Below are 18,322 nucleotides of genomic sequence, written 5' to 3'. Positions count from 1 at the left end.
TTTCATGATTCAGATAGCGAATAGAAATTTAAACAACATTACAATTTACTTCCATTACTTATTTTGCTTCATTTTTTTAGATATACTTAGTTGAAGAAAAAGCAATGCACATGGTGAGCTAATCACATGAGGCTTCTATGTGCAGCAACCAATCAGCAGCTAGTGAGCATATCTAGATATGCTTTTCATCAAAGAATATCAAGAGAATAAAACAAATTAGATAATATAAGTAAATTAGAAAGATGTTTAAAATTGCATTCTCTTTCTAAATCATAAAAGAAAAAATGTGTGTGGCATGTCCCTTTAAGGCACCTTAAATAGATAGGAGCTATAGGTCCTTTAAGCGCTGTGAGTGTAACACATTTTTTGAGATGTTCGACACCCATCACAAGCTATTCGGATATACTATCAGGAGTACCGCACATTTCATCTAGGTACTAGCGGATTCCGCTGAGCTGACATCTGACCTCTGAAGTGTAGAGGGGAACCAGGTGACTTTGCATCCGTAACCGGAGCTTTCACATACATCGGATACACACGCTGGATGTGCTCCAGAACGACTTGGGGATATAGAGTCTTACAAAGCAACTTTCACTGAAGCAATCAAGGTAACCTCTTGTCGCCACTGTTTTAGTAATCCCTCTGGATGCCGTCTGATCCGCCGAGGGGAAATCTCTACTGACACTGATACAGGGCACATATCCTCTGTAACCCTCCTGAACACTCTCGCACTTTGGCGATTGAGGCCATTCTCTTGCATTCCCTTACATATACGTATACACACATCTTATATATTAATTTTTTACCTTATATCCGTGCTTTTAGCGCTGCTTCACTCACGTTCTTGCATTTCATTTAGTTTTTCCTGAGGGATCTATCTCTATCTTTCTACCTTGGTAAGGGGTTAAGGCCAGGTATGTTTGTCTTGCGCAGTCTCTACTGTGCATGACTGCGTCGGACAAACATACTTGGCTTTTATTATATAGGATAACAAAAATTCTCCTCTAAACAAGCACTATTTATACAGCACTATGCCATTCATTGCACACCCAAAATGTAGCATTCATAAGCAACTGAAAATCAAGCAATAAAGAACACAGCAACGTAAACAGGTAGCAAAACATTTTATTAAAAACAGAACATATCAAGAATAGTGCAATATAAATGGGGATTTGAACATGAAAGCAAAAACAACTGTCAATGGAGTTCATTTGTAGGAAGAACAGACCAGGACTCACAGTTACAGTTTTACGGGGATCACTGAATGCTGGTGCAGTGCCAGGGGTGAAACATATGCTTATATCTACAGTACAGTGCTAGACACTTGCTTAGGTCTAGGGGCAGCTCTCGGAATGTCATGTCTGGGAGATGAAACGGCTTTACCATAAAGGCCTAGATTACAAGTGGAGTGCAAAGAAATGACTGCTATTGTGCGTTAACATTGTTCACAGTTATTTTTTAGCACTTGAGCAGTAATCTACATGTCTGATAGTGCAGGTGCACTAAATCCCCTGACTTTCTATAGGAGTGAACAGTAAAATTATCCGATGAGTAGTACAGGAGATTATGTATATCTGTCCTTAATTGGCCGCAGTAGGGAAGATAAGATAAATAACACTCAATAGGAGTAAGCCTCTGGACTGCGAAACAGTGCAAATTATGGTAACAAAATGATAGTTTACATGCTTCTAAAACAGATCTCCTTTTGCAATGCAGTTCATAATTTCTTAGATTCTCTGCATAGCTTATTTATTTCCCTTTAAGGAACTGGTTTTCAAACCTGTCCTCGGGCTTCACCAATAGGCCAGATTTTCAGGATTACCTTGGGTAAAGTAACCATGTTTACTAAACAGCTGATTGTTTCACCTGTGCTCTAGTTCAGATATCCTCAAAATCTGGCCTGTTAGGGAGACCTGAGGACAGGTTTGTTAACCAGTGCTTTAAAGTAAATAAAATGTTTCAAGTTTCATGAATTTGTCAATCCCAACTTGACAATGGATTCATATACTAATCAACTAATTTACTAGTCCATTAAAAATAAGCATTTGTCCACAAGGTAGAGTCATAACCCCCCCATTCCTTTTTTTTCTCTCTTCATCCTCTCCCTATCCCCTTTTTCTTAATTGATTGTTCTAAATGTTGAGTTATGTTGTTATTAAAAAGTTTGTTACTAAAAAGTTTTGGTGGTAAAGTGACCACACGGGATTGGATCTCAAGCCTTGACAAATTCCTTCTCATATGGATAAATGGACAGACTTGCTCAGGATCTCTTCACAGAATGTCCTAACTGAGATAATATAGGAAGCTACAATGTACTGCTTTGTTTATTCGAAGATCTGTATGTTATGCTTACTTGATTGTATACTTGTCAATTTTCCTGTGGTTGCTTCGCCTCCAACTATAAAAAGGAATTTAAAAAAATAAAATAAGCATTTGTCCCAACTACTCTACAAACTGAAAAGGGTCCTACAGTGATCATGTGGCCAAACACGGCTATTTTGAGTTTCATATATCTAAACTCGAGAATAATCTTATTATACATAATGGCCTAGATTCATAGGTAGGGGCCTCATTGTAAAGGGCTTTCCTGACAAGGGACATTTGACACTAAACCTATTTCACAGACCTCTCTCTAATTATGTGTGCCACCATTTTGGACTCACTGCAGGTATCTGAAGTATAGTTGCAAACACTTCAGCACTGGAATGTAGTGACAGCTAGATTTCAACATGGCGGCATCCATGACTAGAGGGAGGTCGGAAATAACCTCAATTCCCCTATTTTTGTCTAAATTACGAGTGGAGTGCAAATTAACGCTCCCGCTCATGTGTTAACTCCTCTAGACCACTGGTTTTCAAACCTGTCCTCAGACCTCCCCAACAGGCCAGGTTTTCAGGATTATCTTGGATAAGAGCAGGTAAAATAACCATGGTTACTAATCAGCTGATTGTTTCACTTGTGTTCTAGTTCAGATATCCTTAAAATCTGGCCTGTTATGGAGGCGTGAGGACAGGTTTGAAAACCACTGCTCTAGACGGACGTTTTTTGCATGCGTTGGGTTGCGCTTGTATTACAAGTTGGAAGTAAAAAGTTTGCACAGGAGCGTAAACACGACGTGCGCAAAAAAATAGTGTGACCGCGTTAACTTCCACCATAGAAGTCAATGGAGAGCGAAAAAATGTAACCCGACCGTGTATATTCAAAAGCGCTAATCTTGAAATTAAATATTAGTATTTCATATTCCAATGTTCTTCACATAGAAGAATATGTTCCATTTATTCTTAAATAATTATTTCTATATAAATCTATATATACCTATATATGTATTCCTATAGATATATAGGTATAGACATGTATTTTATATGAACAGTATCAGATATATATATATATATATATATATATATATATATATATATATATATATATATATATATATATATATAATAATAAAAAGAACATAATTTTTTATGTGAATAACATAGGAATGTAAAATATGCGTTTGCAAATTGTGTTTCGCGTTTTAGATTTAAACGTTAAGCATACTGTAAAATATTCTAAATAATCCACAGAATAAATCTATATATTTTACAGTATGTTTAATAATTTCTAACCATTTTTATAAATATTTTTAAATATCTATATATAATATTTAAATAGCCAAACACAATGCACAAAATGCATATTTTACATTCCTATGTTCTTCACATAAAAAATAATGTACTTTTTTTATTATTAAATGTATATTTATATATCTGCTACTGTTCATATAAAGGAATAGATATACAGGTATAGGTATATAGATATATATTAATATATGTATTTAAGAATAAAAAGGACATTAACCTGTAAGTGAAGAACATTGAAATGTTAAATATGTACAGTAAATATAGAGTAAAACAAATACATATGTACACACATATAAACTATATATATATATATATATATATATATATATATATATATATATATAGCAACCAGTGTTATTATGTGTTTAACTGTACTGTTAAAGGGCCATAATACCCAAATGTTTAAACACTTGAAAGTGATGCAGCATAGCTGTAAAAAGCTGATTAGAAAATATCTCCTGAACATCTCTATGTAAAAAAGAAAGATATTTTACCTCAAAAGTTCCTCAGTAGCCACCTCCCATTGTAAAGGATTTCTAAGCAGCATTTTAGTGTGTCTGTCCTAGGACAGCTTAGGGGATGAGCCTCGTGAACTCTCATATTATTTCACCAATCAGGTAAAGGAAGCTTACTATGAAATCTCATGAGAGTTAAGTCAAATCTCATGAGATCACAGTAAGTGTTAATGACCTCAGCACTGCTGATGCTGATTGGCTGCTGTTCATTTCCTTATTTTTCTTTTATTTTTACCTGCAGCTGGTAGCAGGTGAAGTATAACTTTTTACACAGAACTTACTCTGCTGAGCTGAGGAGATTGTGAGGTAAAATATCTTCCTTTTTTACATAGAGATGCTCAGGTGATATTTTCCTGTCAGCTTTTTACAGTTATACTGCATCAGTTTCAAGTGATTTAGCATATGAGTATTATGTCCCTTTAAATGTATTTTTGATGTTTTTTATGCAACTTTTTTGTCTCGTGTAACAGTTAACCAGAGATCTGAAGTTATGCTAACCTGACGCGGATTAAATTCAATTGTGCTCAAGCGAACGCATTTACTACTTTCAACTCATAATACACCCACTACTTCCGATGCACGCTATGAGCCGTGATTTACCCCTTATCGCTCCCGGGCAACTGTTAGTGCTCCACTTGTAATCTAACCCTTCATTTGGAAATCTGGTGGATAGGATTAAAGCAATCTCTCTTTAAGAACACTTTGCACTAGAATACATTTCAGTTGTAAATGGTTGCAACTGTTGTAACAATAACAATAAAAGTATTTTTTTAATTTCAAAATATCTGCCTGCACAATGTGTTTTAAAAAAATGTAACTGTAAAATGTCACTTTATAAATACACTTGAAAACCCTGTATTTGTTATCTTACATTCCTTGATTGTAACCAATTAGGGCTAGCTGTAAAATGAGTTTGTGCACTACTCTAAGCAATCACTGCTGCTCTAAGCAATCACTCTGTAGTATTCTCTTGGTATCTTTATTTGAAAAAGCAGGAATGGATCCTTAAGAGCCGGACTATTCTTGGTTCAGCACCCTGGGAAGCGCTTGCTGATTGGTGGCTACATTTAGCCATTAAGCGCTACCCAGGTGCTGAACAAAAAATGTACCAGCTCCTAAGCTTACATTCCTGTTTTTCAAATAAAGATACCAAGAGAACGAGAAAAAAATTATTATAGGAGAAATTAGAAAGTTGCTTAAAACTGCTGCTCTATCTGAATCATGATATAAAAAATGTGGGTTGAGTGTCCCTTTAGCGACATTAAATACCTCTTGTTTTACTGTAAAAATTGTGCTTTGTACAACGTTCCTTAGAGAGGCCAAAAAGCAAACTCTCTAAAATAGGTTTTTAAAGTGCTGAAAATGCCTAAACCAGCTGTTTGATTTGCAGCATCTCCAGCTTGCAGAGATTGCTTTTTGGCTTCTCTAGGGAGCGTCAGACAAAACACAATTTTTACACCTTAATAACCTTTTGCGGTAAATTACATTTTGTTTTTAATGTCTACAAAGACTTTTATTGTTACTAAATTTATTAGCAAAATGTTATTTAGCCCTTTAATGGGAAAATAGGCTATTTGTAAAGGTGACAGACAGCGAATTACCCCTGAGTGGAACTGAGCAGACACCGATTCCCCCTCCCACTCCCTATATAGTGTTACCATTAAAGAGGGCAGCTGTATTGTGCTATGTGCTTTGAGTGATTTGCCTTCCCCATCAATTATATTTTAATGCTACAAAATGTGAAAAAGCATTCTCTAAAAACCTGACACATTCATTAAAATCAGAAGCTAAGAGTTTTGCAAAGGTCACGACTTGACACAAATACACAGACAGGCAATTTTTTTTGTGCAATATGAAATGAGCACAGACTTGCTGAGAACATTCATAGGTTGGTGCCAGTTCCCCAATCGCCGCGGCAACTTGCGCATATTATCAGTGATATTCGATCTCAGCCAATAATAATCATGTCTCTGTCCCACACAGGATGGGCTGGCTGCCCTGCTCTAATTGTCTTCTTCCAGTACAAAAAGGGCTCTGTTGCTCATCAGCCTGACGTCTCGCACTCGGTCAGGTGTGGTACGTTTGCCTTATCGCCCTCACATTGGGCTTTGGGGCCCTGATAACTCTGGGTAACGATCTAGGGGTGAACAAATATAGTTCTACTGGGCAGAACATTCACAAGGATTGTCCAGGACTGTATCTCCCCCCTCCATATCTGGATTTAGTGTTTGTTTCTGTTCTATTTCCACCTGCAGAGGGAAGAAGAAATGACAGAGTTAGTGACTTGGTGCATTGGTAGTTACATGCTTTCTAATGCTTCATCATACAAGCACATAGAATACATTGTGCTGACTAGGTATATATTAACGGACCAATAAACTACATGAACCTCCATATCTGAGAATAATATTGCAATGAAAACTGCAACTTAACCCTATAATTGGTAAATGTTAAAATGTAATGAAGATGACTGAATACATAAAGCATATTTGTGAACTCCTCTTAATGAAATACAGAGTTCCCAAGGTAAATGTTTCCTTTAAAACATACCCTGAGGGGCTTGGTAACACCGACAAGGCTTCTTACAGAATCTTGTCAGATCAGGGTTTTAGAGTCTTGCTTGTTTTTTTAATAGAATTCCAAATGAATGTGGCAGCCTGAAGCGTAAAATATTGTAGGCGCATATATTTTCCTGCCTGCATTGGACAAAGAGCTGCGTATATCAGCCGCACTGCTTGATTTTAAATACAACCTCCTGATTTTAGGCGAGTTTTGACCCAAATCAGCAGGTTCACTTGATTTTAAATAAGGACCTATGATAATTGGGCCGATAATATGACACTGCCCAAGTTAAAATGGCTTCCATATTACACATTTCTTTAAATCAGTACACTTGGGCTGTTAATCAGAATGCCCCTTTAATAGGTGCCGCATCTGCAAAATAGCAAAATACAATACATATCCTGTATTATTTTTTTAAAGAGCCTATGGTTATGTGCACCAGTGAAAGAAGTTTGTGAAACAATAAAAAGCGCAATAGGATTTGATTAATGTATTCCATTTTATATGTGACAATTGTTATTACATATTAATTGGGGAGAGTATGCTTGTGTGCGTGTGTGTATATTTGTGAATATCTATATATATGTGTGTCTATTGTATGTTTATATATATATGTGTGTGTTTGTGTGTGAGTGAGCGTATATGTGTGTGTGCGTATATGTGAGTGTTTTTTTGTATATATATATATATATATATATATATATATATGTGTGTGTCTATTGTATGTTTATATATATATGTGTGTGTTTGTGTGCGAGTGAGCGTATATGTGTGTGTGTGCGTATATGTGAGTGTTTTTTGTATATATATATATATATATATATATATATATATGTGTGTGTTTCTATTGTATGTTTATATATATATATGTGTGTGTGTTTGTGTGCGAGTGAGCATATATGTGTGTGCGCATATGTGAGTGTTTTTTGTATATATATATATATATATATATATGTGTGTCTATTGTATGTTTATATATACTGTATGTGTGTGCGTGCGTATATGTGAGTGTTTTTTTGTATATATATGTGAGTGGGTGTGTATATTTGTGAATATGTATTTGTGTGTGTCTATTGTATGTTTATATATATATATGTGTGTGTGCGTATCCGTATATGTGTTTTTTATATATGAGTGTGTGTATTTCTGAATATGTGTGTGTATGTTTATATATATATATATATATGTGTGTGTGTGTGTCTATAGCATGTTTATATATATATATATATATATATATATATATATATGTGTGTGTGATTGTGTGTGTGTATTTGTAAATATGTATGTGTATATATATATATATATATATATATATGTGTGTGTGTGTGTGTGTGTGTGTGTCTATTGTATGTTTATATATGTGAATGTGTGTTTGTGTGTGTAAAATATTGCTGGAGCTACACATTTTGATGCCAGGTATTATGAACCTCAGTAGACTTGGGTTAGTTATATAAAATACATTGTGTTTGTGTTTTTTATCATTTTGTTCATGTTCTAGAATCTTGTTTTTGTTAAGAAATCCCACAGCCCTCTCCTCTGCTAGATAGTGCACAATGTTTGCTTTAGGGAAAAGGCCTATTGTAATGGCGGATTCTCACCGCATGATGAAGCCAGGAAAGGGGGGGGGGGGCATTTCATGGTGTTTATTAGGATTATGTAACTATGATTATTTAGAATTATTTAAATGTTGTAGTTAAAGTGAAGGTAAAGTTATTCACATACAAATTGCTCTTTATTTTCCTTTTCTAACGTACAAGGTAGTCGCTAGGTTTATTTTTTAAATAAACTTTTATTTGACCATATTTACTAACCATTATTTTACTATTCCTTCCGATCCTAATCTCCTCCCATCCAGCATTTCCGTGTTTGCAATACATAGACGTATAGAGCGGTCCCACCCGCTCTATATGTCAGAACTACACTCGTGCACATCTATCCTCTTCTTACCGCGCATATGCACAAAAATGATCTCTCGCAAAAGCGCATGCGTTAATCGCGGTCAACGAACTCCTCAGCAGCGCATGCGTCCCCGATGCGGTGGATATTTGGCAAACAATTGAAACGCCTAATGCGCATACGCAACACGAGGACGCGCTCACTTTCAAGGAGGAGATATAATTAGTCGCGCATGCGCACAATCAAACATCAGCTTCTGACGTCAATTGACGGCCGCCTAACGGCCAGAAAATCAATTGGCTGTATAAACAACGTGATCGTTGTTTATAAAAAAAAGAAAAAAGACGGGTTGTTTTTTTCCAAGCGAAATCGCAGCAAATTAAACAAGAAAACAAAGGTACTATACAAAAATATAAGAAATGATGAATGAACATCCTATTAATTTTGAATACTATATTGATTTTTTCATAGCAGACTGATTAACTTTACCTTCACTTTAACAGCAGATTTTACCAGGTAGTTACAGTATATGTTTGTGAGGTAATTATAGCATCTGTGATTACAGCAAAATCTTAACATCTTGTTGTGGGAGGGTCACACTGGGCAACACTGCGTCTTACACACAATCTCACAGCTGCAATGTCACTGTGACCCCAGAGTTTATAATGTGACTGCAGAATGTGTGTGAGTTTAAAAGAACAGCACACATTATAAATAACCATAGCTTAAAGGGACATTCAAGTCCAAAAAAAACCCTTCATGATTTAAATAGGGGATGTAATTTTAAACAACTTCCCAATTTACTTTTATCACCAATTTTGCTTTGTTCTCTTGGTTGAAAGCTAAACCTAGGAGGTTCACATGCTAATCTCTTAGACCTTGAAGACTTCCACTAATCTGAATGCATTTTGACCACTAGAGTGCGTTAGTTCATGTGTGTCATATAGATAACATTGAGCTCATGCACGTGAAGTGACCTAGGAGTGAGCACTGATTGGCTAGAATACTAGTCTGTCAAAAGAACTGAAATAAGGGGGCAGTCAGCAGAAGCTTAGATACAAGGTAATTACAGAGGTAAAACGTGTATTATTATAACTGTGTTGGTTATGTAAAACTGGGGAATGGGTAATAAAGGGATTATCTTTCTTTTTAAACAACAAAAATTCTGGTGTTGACTGTCCCTTTAATAGATTCATTGAGATTTAAAAAATAGTACTGTAAAGTCTAATAAAAACCAAAGGATTGTATGTTTAATGTAATTTTGAACTTCTTATATCTCTGGTCCCAGTGTCTGACCCGGCCATTGCTTTTTTTATTTATAATTAGGTGCATGCGGTTCAGCAGAACACGAGGGCCTGTGATTCTACCCAGCACTCTTATGGTGCTGCTGTGAATGTCTAATAGGTTGCATCACAGCAAAGGGTGAATTGTGATTACGTATCACGTGCATGGCCACTGTATAAAGTCAACTGGCACATGCTGCTGGTTTCTTGTTGTCTAAACTGATCGCACCTGTTTACAATTAAAGGGACATGACATTTCTTTTTTTTCTTCCCTGATTCAGATACAACATACAGTTTTAAATAACTTTCCTATTTACATTTATTATTAAATTTGCTTTCTCTTGGTATCCGTTGTTCAAATAGCAGCAACGCATTACTGGGAGCTAGCTGAACACATTGGGTGAGCCAATGACAAGAGGCATATATGTACGGTAACTAACCAACAGCTAGCTTCCAGAAGGGCATTGCTGCTCTGAAGCCTACCGTACCTAGGTATGCTTTTCAACATGGGCCACCAATCAGCAGCCGCTGCTCAGATGCTGAACCAAAAATGGGCCAGCTCCTATGCTTACATTCCTGATTTTTCAAATAAAGATAGCAAGAGAATGAAGAAACATTTATAATAGGAGTAAATTAGAAAGTTGCTTAAAATTGCTGCTCTATCTAAATCATGAAAGAAAAAAATGGGTTTTGTGTCCCTTTAATGCTTACTGAACCCGTTAACCATCTCTTAGCATTAACCCTATACAAACCAATACTTAAGCCTACTAGCCAAAACTCTAACCTTAACCCCTGCCCTAGCCCTAACAATGCAAAAAGAGGTGTGCTCTGTGTGTTACAAATGGAAAATGTCAGGGGAGTATCGGGGATGTGGAAGTTGGGGACCATATAAGACCATATGAGTAGCTATTGCTAATGATACAAGGCAGCAGCAGCACAATTTTTTTTATTTTATTTTGTATGTGTTCAGGACTGGCCAAGAACAAAAGTAAATGAATCAACAGACAAGGACATTGTTAATTCATTTTGAAATGTGAAGCCTTTCTTGTCTGCAGAGGAGTAAGTTGTTGTTTTCCCATTAAAGGGACCTTTGTTTATTGTTTTTGGATGAATGCAAAGAATATGGAAAACTGTCATTTAATACATCCATGTAAAAATGTATTCACATCTGTCTATCATGTGAAGGAAGGCTAAGAAATATACCTGCATCTGCTAACATGGCCACTAGGTGGCAAACAAGCTTTCTTCTATTACAACAGCAAATAAGCTCTCAAAGGCCCATTACTGAGATTGTTATTCTAGGGCAGACGCACCAACGGTAACAATTATTTTTTTTTCCATAGACACAAGAAATCTTACACAAGAAATCTGATAATATCTAGGCTTATGTTTGTTGCAGCTAGTTAACTTATTGTATTAACACTTTCTGCTTTTTCCTTCCCAGATGACGCCTTTCCTCTAAAAAACAAAACACTGCCGTGCTAATTAGCATATATGTGCATAAATAATGATAAAGCATAACCCTTGGGCATATTTTAAATCGGGCCAGATTACAAGTGGATTTATTGTTCCGGCTCGAATGTTAACTGAACTAGAAGTAAGCTTTTTGAGAGCGTCAGATACCGTGCATATTAAAAATTAAAAGTAAAAAGTTTTCGCTTGCGCGCTAACCAGACTTGTACAAAAAGCAGAAATTACAATATCGCATTTGCGTTAACGTATTCCTTCAAAGACTTCAATGGAGCGTGAAAAGTGAAAAAACAAACAAAAAACTAACACCCTTACTCACACGCAAACCCGATAGCATTTTGCCAAATGCGCTAACTCGATATGAAATATGAATATTTCCCATTCTTCACAAAGCAGAATATGCTCTATTTACATTCCTGGCAGTTTCTAAGCAATGCTGTCTAATTATTCATGTAGGGTGGGACTTAACCTATTTAACGCTGTTGTTTGAATCACTCTCCCTGAAGAATAAAACTCTAGTGAGTGCAGATTCCCTTTCAATGATGCATTTTCTTTCTCTAACACAAAGAATATCAACAGTAATATAAAATTGACTCAGATAAAGTTGCACAGTAAGGATATTGATGTTCGGTGCAGGACACGTAAACTCGGTATTACCTCCACGAGAATCTCACCTTGTAGTAGTAATGTGCAGAGTAGTTGACCCACTTCTTGATATCAGTTTTCTCCTCCACAGATATGGAGCGTACAGCGGCTTTGGAGGCAGAGGTGGCCGGCATATCAAATTCTACTTCTGTGTAGCGAGAAAATATCTGAGGAACCTCCCGGTCTGAGCCCAACTCCAGATGGCAGAAGAAGCAGTGAGGTTGGCCAGAACCTGTGAAAGAAGAGGGGATCAATATGGGAACCTACAGCAGCTGTGACATAGATGTTAGTAATATTGTCACCTCCTTCAACCTTTGGGAAATTCTTTAAAAAAACAACTATTTTTTATTTTTATTCTTTGTATGCACAAAGTTACTAAAACAAGTTTATTTTTTATTTTTTATAACTTAGAGATCAACTGCACATGTGGTACTTACAGTACACAGTAAATGTGAAAGAAGGTTGCAGTCCAATGACAATATTAGATAAACTGCTGGAGAATACATATTGAGGGCAGTTAAAGGGCCAGTCTACTTAAGAATTGTTATTGTTTAAAAAGATAGATAATCCCTTTATTACCCATTCCCCAGTTTTGCATAACAAACACAGTTATATTAATATACTTTTTACCTATGTGATGAACTTGTATCTAAGCCTCTGCAGACTGCCCCCTTATCTCAGTTCTTTTGACAGACTTGCATTTTAGTCAATCTTTGCAGACTCATAAATAACGCCACAGAAGTGGGCACAATGTTTATCTATATGGCTCACATGAACTAGCACCCGCTAGCTGGGAAAAACTGTCAAAATGCCCTGAGATAAGAGGCGGCCTTCAAGGGCTTAGACATTAGCATATGAGAACCAAGAGAACAAGGCAAATTTGATGATAGAAGTAAATTGGAAAGTTGTTTAAAATTGCATGCCCTATCTAAATAATGAAAACACCATTGGCAGAAGTGTTATTGATCCTTCCTGAGAGATACATTGATAAACAGACAGACAGATAGATCTTTACCAAGAAATACATTTTAAACCAGCATTTTTGTGTGTGTCTTATTTAATTACTATCAGCTCCTTCTGCAAATTCTAATATTTATATTCGTAGATATTTAGTTGTGAAATGTTTGCTTCCCTCTTTAGAGTCTTACTTCATATACAGCATACAAATGTTTGGCATTTTGTGGAACTGTCCCACTTTGGGATGTCTGTCTAGGTTACCATTCTTTAATAATGTCCATCTTGGTTTCACAAAGTGACCAACTTAAAATGAAAGGGAATTCCCTTCTTTTAATATGTGTTTAACTTTAGAAAGTAAAACGCGTAATTAAAGTTGCACTCCTGGAACACCTCCGGTCTGCTCTAAGATGTGGCCAATGGTTTTCGTATTGGCTCACCAGCTGTATCCTCATCTGGAGAGCTACAGGAGCAGAAATTGGACTATGCATTTAAACCTTTTACACAAGTTCAGCACATAGTAAAATACATTTGTTTTAAAAAAACATCCTCTATTGAGCATATTATTTTTACATGAGAATTTCCCTTTAAAGTAAAAAAAACAAAACAACAACAAAAACCCACAAACACATTAGGCAGTTCAAACTAAATTAACCAGATATCATGTTTTATTTTTGCTGTGTATCTTTTACTTCCAAAAAACAAACTACTCCACCTTGAAAGGCCCTTGGTATATCTGTGTTTTTCATGTAGATTTCCCTGATACATCATATACATAAAGAGCGTTGTCATTTCCCCATGTGACATTACCATAGTATCACTTATACTGTGATTTAGCGCTACATATTACTCAGTATAATACTTTTTGCCTTTCATTTTGTTACAAGTCACAACTGACAAATGGGAAGGTTTCCTACAACCGTTTTCAACCTTTTTAGTAGCAATTACTCCTAGAGCTTTTTCTAAGTACTTTTAAACTTAAAGGGACAGTCTACACCAGAATTTTTACAGCTCAAAAACATAGATAATCCCTTTATTACCCATTCCCTAGTTTTGCACAACCAACACTATATAAATACACTTCTCAACCTCTGTGATTACCTTGTATCCAAGCCTCTGCTAACTGCCCCCTTATTTCAGTTCTTTTGACAGACATCCATTTTAGCCAATCAGAGCTGGCTCACCTGAACTCCACGTGCGTGAGCACAGTGTTATCTATGACACACATGAACTAACACCCTCTAGTGGTGAAAAAATGTCAAAATGCCCTGAGAGAAGAGGCGGCCTTTAAGGGCTTAGAAATTAGCATATTACCTAGGTTTAGCTTTCAACTAAGAATACCAAGAGAACAACAAAGCAAAATTGGTGATAAAAGTAAATTGGAAAATTGTTTAAAATGGCATTCTCTATCTGAATCATGAAAGTTTATTTTGGACTAGACTGTCCCTTTTTCAGAGAGAGTGTACAAAAAGCTTTTCAGTTGCTGTTAGAAATGGAAGCGCAGAACACGGTTATGTTCCACACAGCCATTGGCTGCACACTCTAGTGACCTATTTATAACTGTGCCTAATTGGCCACAGCAGAAAAGGTAACCTAAGTTACAACATGGCAGTTCCCATTGTTTTATAGACATTAAAACTTTACACTTATTTTGTCAATATTCAAACAGCTAATGAAACTTTAAAAAAATACATCTATATGTTATTCTCAGACTAATCTTTTCTTTGAAGGCATCATTCTATCTAGCATTTGTTTAGTGTTTAATGTCCCTTTAGTGCAATCCAGGGGATCTTACATTAGATATACAGTATATAATAACACATTTTTTTATTTTTTTTTAAATAAAATGTTTTTGATGAAAAATCGAAATATAGTTTTTATTTAAGGTACATTACAATCCAAAGGTTATTCATCCTGAAATAAGGATTCGTTTTTAATTATGTGGCATTAGGATGTATATTTATGGCTTCAATGTTTAATTTTTGGTTATTTTTTAAATGAATCCCTTTACAATGTCACACTCTCCTAGAGGTTTCTATAAGATTATTTTTGTCAAGAAGATATCACATATTCTTGGTTTTGTAGTTCTCAAAACGGTAAATGTGTCTGCAGAAATAGCATGCTCCTTATTCACAACAAAAATAGTATACAATAAACACTGTATTGAGAAATATACCTTAAAGGGACATAAACCCAAAAAACACAATTTATGCTTACCTGATAAATTTATTTCTCTTGTGGTGTATCCAGTCCACGGATCATCCATTACTTGTGGGATATTCTCATTCCCAACAGGAAGTTGCAAGAGGACACCCACAGCAGAGCTGTTATATAGCTCCTCCCCTAACTGCCATATCCAGTCATTCGACCGAAAACACGCAGAGAAAGGAGAAACCATAGGGTGCAGTGGTGACTGTAGTTTAAATGAAAAAATTACCTGCCTTAAAATGACAGGGCGGGCCGTGGACTGGATACACCACAAGAGAAATAAATTTATCAGGTAAGCATAAATTGTGTTTTCTCTTGTAAGGTGTATCCAGTCCACGGATCATCCATTACTTGTGGGATACCAATACAAAAGCTAAAGTACATGGATGAAGGGAGGGACAAGGCAGGTACTTAAACAGAGGGCACCACTGCCTGTAAAACCTTTCTCCCAAAAATAGCCTCCGAAGAAGCAAAAGTATCAAATTTGTAGAATTTTGAAAAAGTATGAAGCAAAGACCAAGTCGCCGCCTTGCAAATCTGTTCAACAGAAGCCTCATTTTTAAAGGCCCAAGTGGAAGCCACATCTCTAGTAGAATGAGCTGTAATCCTTTCAGGAGGCTGGCCAGCAGTGTCATAGGCTAAATGGATTATGCTTCTTAGCCAAAAAGAAAGAGAGGTTGCCGAAGCCTTTTGACCTCTCCTCTGTCCAGAGTAGACAACAAATAAAGCAGATGTTTGACAAAAATCTTTAGTAGCTTGTAAGTAAAACTTTAAAGCACGAACCACGTCCAGATTGTGTAATAGACGTTCCTTCTTTGAAGTAGGATTAGGACACAAGGATGGAACAACAATCTCTTGATTGATATTCTTGTTAGATACCACCTTAGATAAAAACCCAGGTTTGGTACGCAGGACTACCTTATCCGTATGGAAGATCAGATAAGGAGAATCACATTGTAAAGCAGATAACTCAGAGACTCTATGAGCCGAGGAAATAGCTACCAAAAACGGAACTTTCCAAGATAAAAGTTTGATATCTATGGAATGAAGAGGTTCAAACGGAACTCCTTGAAGAACCTTAAGAACCAAATTTAAGCTCCATGGGGGAGCAACAGGTTTAAACACAGGCTTGATTCTAACCAAAGCCTGACAAAATGCATGAACATCTGGAACATCTGCCAGACGCTTGTGCAAAAGAATAGACAGAGCAGAAATCTGTCCTTTTAAGGAACTAGCTGAAAATCCTTTTTCCAAACCATCTTGGAGAAAAGATAATATCCTGGGAATCCTAACCCTTGGATTCACACCAATAAAGATATGTACGCCATATTTTATGGTAAATTTTCCTGGTGACAGGCTTTCGTGCCTGTATTAAGGTATCAATGACTGACTCGGAGAAGCCACGCTTTGATAAAATCAAGCGTTCAATCTTCAGGCAGTCAGTCTCAGAGAAATTAGATTTGGATGGTTGAAAGGACCCTAAAGTAGAAGGTCCTGTCTCAGAGGCAGAGTCCATGGTGGAAAGGATGACATGTCCACCAGATCTGCATACCAGGTCCTGCGTGGCCACGCAGACGCTATCAAAATCACTGATGCTCTCTCCTGCTTGACCTTGGCAATCAGTCGAGGGAGCAGAGGAAACGGTGGAAACACATAAGCCAGGTTGAAAGACCAGGGCGCTGCTAGAGCATCTATTAGCGTCGCCTTGGGATCCCTGGACCTGGATCCGTAACAAGGAAGCTTGGCGTTCTAGCGAGACGCCATGAGATCCAGTTCTGGTTTGCCCCAACGATGAATCAATTGTGCAAACACCTCCGGATGGAGTTCCCACTCTCCCGGATGAAAAGTCTGATGACTTAAAAAAAATCCGCCTCCCAGTTCTCTACACCTGGGATATGGATAGCTGATAGGTGGCAAGAGTGAGTCTCTGCCCAGCGAATTATCTTTGAGACTTCTAACATCGCTAGGGAACTTCTTGTTCCCCCTTGATGGTTGATGTAAGCCACAGTTGTGATGTTGTCCGACTGAAATCTGATGTACCTCAGAGTTGCTAACTGAGGCCAAGCCTGAAGAGCATTGAATATCGCTCTTCCAGAATATTTATTGGAAGGAGTGTCTCCTCCTGAGTCCATGATCCCTGAGCCTTCAGGGAGTTCCAGACTGCACCCCAACCTAGAAGGCTGGTATCTGTTACAATTGTCCAATCTGGCCTGCGAAAGGTCATACCTTTGGACAGATGGACCCGAGATAGCCACCAGAGAAGAGAATCCCTGGTCTCTTGATCCAGATTTAGTAGAGGGGACAAATCTGTGTAATCCCCGTTCCACTGACTGAGCATGCATAGTTGCAGCGGTCTGAGATGTAGGCGTGCAAACGGCACTATGTCCATTGCCGCTACCATTAAGCCGATTACTTCCATGCACTGAGCCACCGAACACGGCAGGAATTTAAAAGCTTTGATAACCTGGACTGCGTCAGGTAAATTTTCATTTCTACAGAATCAATCAGAGTCCCTAGAAAGGAAACTCTTGTGAGTGGGGATAGAGAACTCTTTTCCTCGTTCACTTTCCACCCATGCGATCTCAGAAATGCCAGTACTACGTCCATATGACACTTGGCAATTTGGAAGTTTGACGCCTGTATCAGGATGTCGTCTAAATAAGGGGCCACTGCTATGCCCCGCAGCCTTAGGACCGCCAGAAGCGACCCTAGAACCTTCATAAAGATTCTTGGGGCTGTAGCTAATCCAAAGGGAAGAGCTACAAACTGGTAATGCCTGTCTAGAAAGGCAAACCTGAGAAACCGATGATGATCTTTGTTATCGGAATGTGAAGATAAGCATCCTTTAAATCCACTGTAGTCATATATTGACCCTCCTAGATCATAGGTAGGATGGTACGAATAGTTTCCATCTTGAATGATGGAACTCTGAGGAATTTGTTTAAGATCTTTAGATCCAAAATTGGTCTGAAGGTTCCCTCTTTTTTGGGAACCACAAACAGATTTGAGTAAAAACCCTGTCCCTGTTCCTCCTTTGGAACTGGATGGATCACTCCCATAACTAGGAGGTCTCGTACACAGTGAAAGAATGCCTCTCTCTTTATCTGGTTTGCAGATAATTGTGAAAGGTGAAATCTCCCTTTTGGGGGGGAAGCGTTGAAGT

The 18,322-nt window shown here is 37.3% G+C and overlaps 1 protein-coding gene across 3 annotated transcripts in view; it reads right to left on the bottom strand.

Annotated features, from left to right (window-relative positions):
- Positions 1 to 3,828: 3,828 nt before the first annotated feature.
- STON2 (stonin 2) overlaps positions 3,829 to 18,322 on the bottom strand; it is a 255,201-nt gene continuing 240,707 nt past the window's right edge. Inside the window, exons 6-7 of one of the 3 annotated variants that reach the window (XM_053697346.1) lie at positions 12,027 to 12,229; positions 3,829 to 6,390 (exon numbers count right to left, since the gene is read on the bottom strand). In XM_053697346.1, the coding sequence (XP_053553321.1) occupies positions 6,301 to 6,390; positions 12,027 to 12,229 (293 nt within the window). In that variant the 3' untranslated portion in view covers positions 3,829 to 6,300. The remainder of the gene's footprint in view (positions 6,391 to 12,026; positions 12,230 to 18,322) is intronic. The other 2 variants (XM_053697347.1, XM_053697348.1) reach the window with 2 other exon arrangements.

Source organism: Bombina bombina, chromosome 1, assembly GCF_027579735.1.
Source record: "Bombina bombina isolate aBomBom1 chromosome 1, aBomBom1.pri, whole genome shotgun sequence".
Lineage (NCBI taxonomy): Eukaryota > Metazoa > Chordata > Amphibia > Anura > Bombinatoridae > Bombina > Bombina bombina.
This window is presented reverse-complemented; position numbering and strand designations above follow the sequence as displayed.